The 7,668-nt window shown below is 37.9% G+C and overlaps 1 protein-coding gene across 1 annotated transcript; it reads left to right on the top strand.

The window, feature by feature from the left end:
- The first annotated feature begins 914 nt into the window (after window positions 1–914).
- LOC131069425 (pentatricopeptide repeat-containing protein At2g13600) lies at window positions 915–3,488 on the top strand. Its single transcript, XM_058004844.2, has one exon. It carries the CDS (start codon window positions 1,126–1,128, stop codon window positions 3,376–3,378), a length of 2,253 nt encoding a protein of 750 aa, XP_057860827.1. The 5' UTR covers window positions 915–1,125; the 3' UTR covers window positions 3,379–3,488.
- The last annotated feature ends 4,180 nt before the right edge of the window (window positions 3,489–7,668 follow it).

Consider the following 7,668-nt stretch of genomic DNA (forward strand, 5'->3'; position numbering starts at 1 on the left):
ATGAGCTTGTTCAAGAGGCACCAGTGACTGAAACAAGCATGTGGAAGGGATGTTAGTTGTTTCAAGTGACATGGGAACTTGAAATCAACATCAACATGCACATGGGAACTTGAAATCAACATCAACATGCACACAATATATAATTGCATTAAAACCCTAGACAACATTTGAATGAAACTAGCTTTACATAATTGTAAAGAATTGCTCGAAACCAATTGAAATACACATACAATGGACGATCATTATTGTCGTGAGGTTGGAAAACAACCTCACCTAGGGTTTTAAAGTGTTTTGATTTTCTTACGGGATGGAAGTGTTGATAAACGTTGGAATATATGAAAAATCTATCACCACCAGTGGCTCTGAACTCACAACAATTGGTCCTAAAGTGCACCACCACTGGTGCCTCAGTGGATGCTATCATGGTCCTCTACAAAGAGTGAATGTTCTTGCACAAAACATTCAAGAAACTTGCAAATTGTGCCAAAGTGGTTATGAATGGCAAACGATGGATGGTAATGGGGAAGTAAATGTTCGTGTGCATTTAACATTTACCTAAATACCACATGTCTAGTTTTGGTTGATGGTACATTTTGCCTCCAAAAAATGTGTTTTTGAAAACCGTTTGGTTTGACTTGGAAAACGTGTACAAATTTAGTGAGGTTTCATTTTTCTAAGTTGCCAACTAGATCCTCTACGATGTGGCATATTTAGTTTTGGCCAATATGTCCTCTGCTGACATGGACTACTGACGTAGAACGCTCACCATCATCCAAGCCTCTCCCTTATAGTGGATGTAGAATAGATGATCTAATAAATTGTTTTAATAATATTTGACTTAATTAAAATCATTTTCTTTCAAAGGAAATAAATACCAACCATACTAAATTCTCTCCCCCGCTCTTCCTCTTGGTTTCCACTTCTTCGTGTTCATCTCTAAACAAAAACAATCACATATTAAAAGAAAAGAAGATGAGAAGAAATTTAGCACCACAATAATCAGAATCCCCACTTAGATTATCAGACAAGCTTTTATGTAGGAGGCCAGCTCATTTAATTTTGTTCGACTCTATATGTCGTTCCATCGTGTCATTTGGAGTGAATTAACAGTTGAATGATGAAAGCATGCTGAAGCTCAAACCTGTTGTCTACTCTACTTTTTTAAATACAATCAAACATCACAATGCCTGCTTAAAAGCCCGGTCAGCTTTCACAACTGACGATTCTACCATTGTTAGTACAAGTGGGTTGGTGAAGGTCCAGCATTGCTGTTCCAATCGGTATACATTTGCTGCCCTCTTAAGGCAATGCAAACATAGGAAGGACGTCAATCATGTTCATGCTCTTGTAATCAAAGCTGGGTTTGGTTTAAACATGTCCCTCTTGAATGAACTCCTTAGGATTTACTCAAAATGTGAGAGTCTGATGGATACACGTCAAGTGTTTGACAAAATGCCTGAGAGAAACATCGTCTCGTGGACTCTGATGATAAGTGGATGTGTAGATTGTGCGAACTGTGAGAAGGCTGTTGAGTTTTTTAATGAAATGCAACTGACAGGTATTAGGCCGAACAGTTTTACACTATGCACTATACTTAAGATCTGTGTAGTCTGGCCACATTTGGGTTATCAGGTACAAGCTCATGCTATAAAATTTGGATTAGAGTCTGATATATTTATTGGTAGTGCTTTGGTTGACATGCATGCTAAATTTGGTAGACTAGAAGATGCGAACAAAGCTTTTCAGAGGTCGCAACGTGATGCAGTGGCATGGAATGTCATGATTGCTAGGTATGTTGAGAAAGGGTACGAGTTGCAGGCCCTTAAGCTGTTTAGTCAGATGCAAGGAAGAGACATAGACATCAGGGGAGATCAATTCACGTTTGCTACTATAATTAGGGCATGTGCTCATCCAGAACAATGCAAGCAAGTCCATGCTCAGATTGTCAAAATGGGGTTTGAGTCTGACTGTTATGTCAGGGGTTCTCTTGTTGACACTTATGCCAGGTATGGAAACCTAGATGCTGCACATATGCTTTTAGACAACCACAATGTGGTTGCATATAATGCAATGATTGCAGGGTATGTCCAGAATGGATATTCTGAGAAGGCACTGGAGCTTTTCCAGAAAATGCACAGGATGGGAATGAATATGGAGATGGACCACTTCACTTTTGCAACTGTTCTCAGTGCGTCCTCTAGCCTAGCAGTTGATTACGGGATTCAGATCCATGCCAGAATTATCAAGAGTGAGTTTGGATTGGATGACTGTGTTGGTAATGCCCTTATTGACATGTATTCTAAACGTGGAAGCATAGATGATGCCGAGAAAGTGTTCCACAGAATGAGAAAAACTGATCTGATTTCATGGACTGCACTGATCACAGGGTACACCCAAAATGGATGTTATGAAGAGGCATTGAAACAATTTTGTAAGATGCAACGGATAAACATGAAGCCGAATGAGTTCACCTTTTCAAGTGTTCTCACTGCATGTGCCAACTTAGCATCTAAAGGACAGGGCGAGCAGGTTTGTGTCCACGCCGTTAAAACTGGATACGACAAACATGTTTTTGTTGGCAGTACCCTTATTGATATGTATTCCAAATGTGGAAACATGGAGAAGGCACAGAACGTGTTTGATAGAATGCCGGAGCTTAATGTAGTATCGTGGACTGCACTTATCGTAGGTTATGCCCAAAATGGGTATGGCAGACAGGCTCTTCAATTCTTTGCACGGATGCAACAATCAGGTATGAAACCAAACCATGTAACACTGGTAGGCGTTCTGTTTGCATGCAGCCATGTGGGCCTGGTTGATGAAGGTTATCGTTACTTTGAATCCATGAGTAGAGATTATGGTATTATACCAAGAGTCGAACATTATGCCTGCATGGCAGATATTCTCAGTCGAGCAGGACATTTGAAACAGGCAAAAAATCTTATCATGGAAATGCCATTTCAACCTTGTGCTTTGCTGTGGAGGATCTTGCTTGGTGCCTGCAGAGTCCATGGTGATATAGATCTTGGCAAATGTGCAGCAGAACATATTCTTGAGTTGGAACCCCAAGATGGGCCTGCTTATGTGTTGCTGTCAAATGCCTATGCAGCTGCTGGAAAGTGGAGTGAGGCAGCACACATGAGGAAAATGATGAAAAGTAGAGCATTGAAAAAGGAACCAGCGTGTAGTTGGATTGAAATAAAGAATCATGTTCATGTATTTGGGCTAGGAGAAGGATCAAATTCACATATAAAAGAGAGGTACTCAAAGCTGGATGAACTGCTCAGTCAAATGCAGGAAGTGTGGCCCATGCGTGAAAGCACCAGTTTTGTTTTGCATGATTTGGAGGAATCTCAAGAATTTCCTTTTTTCTCTTAAAGACGGGATTTCATGGGGTCTCAGCACAGAGGTTTCATGGAGAAAAAAAATTGGCAAAGGATTAATGAGAATTCTATTTTTTAAATGGGGATTAGAAATTATTCCATCAACTTGAGCTTTTTCTGTCACTTGGGAATCATCTCACATTTTTCTATTCTTATTAAATTTTTTTATTATTCTTATTATTATTTTTTAATAGAATATGTTAAATAATAAAATTCAAAAGATTACCAAATTTCATAAACTCGCTACAAAATTCATCATACCATCAGCTTTAAAATATTTAAAAAAAATTTCAACTCCCCTCCATAAAACCCCATTGTTGCATCACTCTCAAATTCATTGACAGAAACATTTGCAAGATATTTTAACTGGCTGTACCTATGCCTTGAGAGATGGGTTGTTTTCTTGCAGAAGTGTCAGGAGATGTTAGTTAGAAACACAGCTGAGATAAACATTTGGCAGATTTTAGTATTCTTCATTCTCCAAATCTAACACTGGCTATGTGACATTTCCATGTTCCAGGGTTTTGTAAATGCTTTTCTTAATTTCTAGGCATCTAGTGATCTATACTGAAGATATCTGGTTTTCATTTTGTTGTGCTTGTTTTCAGCCTTGATAATTTTTCAAACTTCTCGCTCTGATTAAATGACAAGTGTCAAAACAGTCGTTTACCCTGGATGTCGAGTCAAGTGCCCTCAGAATACATGCAAAAATGTCACCTTCAAAATTAAACTAGACATTTCGAGTCAATTTTGGCTCCATTTAGTAGATCAAATCGGACCCACAATTTTTCATTTTTAAACTGGTCTAAAGTTAAACAGTTGATTTTTGAGTGAGTTCCTTGACGCGCAGGATCGACCGATTAAGTGGTGTTAGGAACCGAGTCAATAGTCGATTCCCCAAGGTTTGTAATAGTTTCATTGGTGGCCTGGATGGTTCAATTAACCTCATCGTCCGTTGACGAAGAAATCATATCGAACATTGGCCGACGAAGGTCTTTCTGAAACCTTGCCGGTTCCCGAAGTAATCAAACTTGCCGTTTCTGATTCAATTCAAAAAAAAATTGTCGTTTCTACTAGGTATTTATAAAGATTTTACAAGGAGGTAGAGTGGCTAAAGGACACCGATTGACTGACATAACAGTTCATATGAACGGTTGTGGTTCCCGACAGAGATGAATTTATCGACATCTCTAAAAAGCATGGGCATTGAGATAAGCATCGGGCAAGGGGCCAGTTTCCGGTACCACAAGCGTTTTCCAGCCGTTTCTCTTATGATTTACTTTCAAATCAGCTCAAAGAGACGTATGCCCGGCAAGCCCAAACAGACAATAAACAGTGGTAAATGCCATATTTCAAACCCCCACTTAAACACAAGTAACTAGGGCATCATTTCTATAACCTTTTTCTTAAAAGAAAAAGACAATTTCAGGCAAAACCATGTCTTTCTACTCAAATAATAACTTTGAGCCAACTTTAACTTGAAAAAATCAACTTGAATTCTTCATTCAACCAATCTTCTTAATCATCAAATTCACAAAAATGAAGTATAAGGGAGAGGACCCAGTGGTTGAGCACCCTATCTTTGTGCTTCTAAAAATCTGACGTGGAAATTTCAAATCACTCCCAATTGAGCACCCTATCTTCACGCTTCTAAAAATCCAACATGGAAATTTCAAATCACTCCCAATTTTTTACAGTAGCTTACTTGACAAGTCCCCTGTTTATAACTAATGTTTCAGGGCCACATCAACATACTTTTTGTCAAGGTGTCCAAAACAACCCCCCAAAAAAGGTGAGACAAATGGTCATGCAACATGGAGACCCATATTTGTGCAGTTGATGTGACATCATATGATTGGTTGCTTTTAACAACTATGGGTAGTCATCATCAACAATAACAACTTTAAAGTCACAGCTATTGGTGCAATGTTGTAAAAATAATGGACATTAAATCAACAAATGTGGGTATTAAATCAACAGTTGCTATCACAACCATTGGAACACGTTTAGGTACTGGGTCCTTTCCCCTAAATATCAAGGAGTGTGAACAAATGTTTGTTCTTGAGATCAACCTCCTAGAAGTTCGGTGATTTTATATTAAGGCATGTAAATATGGACGATTTGTGGGAAAGAATGCAAAATCATAAAAGGACATCAGCTTGGTTATTTCGACAAGTTTGGTATGCGCTACTTCCACAAGCTTAAAAATTAAGTCAATCTTTCACGAGGCTCTAACATTAACTATTTTGTTTTAAGAACTTTATAAATGTTGGGGTTCTCTTCTGTAGTTGTCCTTAGATTGTCGTGTAGGCTTAAATGTAAAGACCAGAGGAGTTGATATGAGAACACTTTCTTATCAGATGGATAGACAAAATAGGACGCTGCCAAGCATCTTATTAGACTTAGAAAAACAAAATTGTGTATCTTTTCAACTCTTAAAAGGGGGTGCTATTTTTCTTCCTTCTCTAACGCAATGTCAAGAAGCTCTTTAAAGTTTCTTCTTTCAGATTGACAATTGCTACATAGGAATAATTATTCCGTGTAGAAAACCAAACTTAAAACTCAACTTAAGTTTGAGGAAGTTTGGGACGTGGTCAATGGAACCACAACAAGACACAAGACATATGCAAATGAACAAAAGAAATTTGATCAAGTCGACATAAAGGTGAAATTGATTATTTTGTTTAGTGTGTTTGATGAAGTTCAACCTTTCATCTGAGACTCGTCCACAACTAAAGATGCATGGGACAAGCTCAACACAGTATATGAGGCGAAGAATAAGAATCAGATCCTAAATTTGCGAAGTCAGCTACATGGTCTGAAGATGAAGAATGGAGAACAATTGGAATCCTTTCGTAAAAGGATTGCTGAGTTGAGAGCTTCCCTACAAGCATTGGGAAAAACAATTGATGATGTGTTTTTGGCGCCTATTGTTCTATTGACACTACCTCATACATATAAAGTCTTTGTGACAACATTAAATGTCATAAAGACAACACCCACATTTGAGAAGTTGGTCAATCTTCTCCATAAAAAAGAGTCTATCAGCTAGGAACACGTTTAGGATGATAATGCCATGACTACACGCCATAAAGGCAAGAAGCCTATAAAGAAATTTAGTGGACCTCCCAAATCTGGGAATTCATCTAAACCTAAAAAAAAGTGTCCAATATGCAAAAGAGTTGGTCACGATAAGAAAAATTGTTGGTACAACTCTTTCAACAAAGGATCATCCAACAAATCACATGAAAAGAAGTCATTTCCAAGTGGCAAACCACGATGGGAGCAGAGGGACAAACAAAACAACGAAGCAATGTTGTTGAAGCAAAAGATTCTCTGGATGAGGAATACGTGCGTTTAGCCCCCACTTAGAAGATGGTTCACAATCAACCTCTATATGGTATGTGGACTCAAGTGCTACAAAGCACATGACTGGATAGAAGAAGTGGTTTCTCACATTGAGACCTCATCACGGTACAATCACTCTTGGAGATGATACCACCTATGACATCAAAGGTATTGGTGACATCTCTTTGAAGTTTGGCATACGTAGTTGTAGCCATACTAATGTTTTGTACGTGTCAAGACCTACCAAAAATCTTCTTTCTGTTAATCAATTTCTTGATCATAACCTTAGGATTGAGTTTGATACCAATTAGGATAAAAAGGTATATATTATCAAAGATAAGTCTAGAAATGAAAATATTGTTGCCAGTGCTCTTGAGATTGGTAAAATGTTTAGGCTTGATACGATTACTAGTAATCAAGCCTTAGTGACTGGTGCAGGAGCACATTCACAATTTTGGCTTGTTTGATCCTGATGGGATCAAGAATTGAATAAAGGACTATTGTAAGAGTCTAATTGTGTGTTTTAGGTTTCATTATAGTTTAAGTTTATCTTAGATTTGGTTAGATAGTTTTTCTCAAGTTTTCTTTCCAGTTTTGGCCTATAGTGCCTTGTAAGCCAAAAATGGCATTATAGTGCAAATATGCTCAAAACCTTGTAACAAGCCTAGAAAGGAATTGGAGTAGGTGTATTTATTGATTTTAAACCATCTCAAATGATTAGGTGGAAGATATTTGTCTTATAGGTCAAAAATGCACTAAGAGTAAAAAATTGCCAATGTTGTCAAGCAATATTTTGACAAAAAGTGAGAAAAGTTGTAAAATCACTCCACAAGGTAGTTATGGATGCCATAAGGGTTGAAATGGTTTGAGTGTGCCTATATAAGGACACTTCAAACATTGTAAATAGGTTGGCTTTGTATTAGCAAAAGGAAATTAA

This window comes from Cryptomeria japonica, chromosome 10 (genome assembly GCF_030272615.1).
Source record: "Cryptomeria japonica chromosome 10, Sugi_1.0, whole genome shotgun sequence".
In the NCBI taxonomy this organism is placed as follows: domain Eukaryota; kingdom Viridiplantae; phylum Streptophyta; class Pinopsida; order Cupressales; family Cupressaceae; genus Cryptomeria; species Cryptomeria japonica.

What these genes read in the sequence shown, in the direction of transcription:
- LOC131069425 (XM_058004844.2), top strand. Translation starts at nt 1,126, where the DNA reads ATGCTGAAGCTCAAACCTGTTGTCTACTCTACTTTTTTAAATACAATC.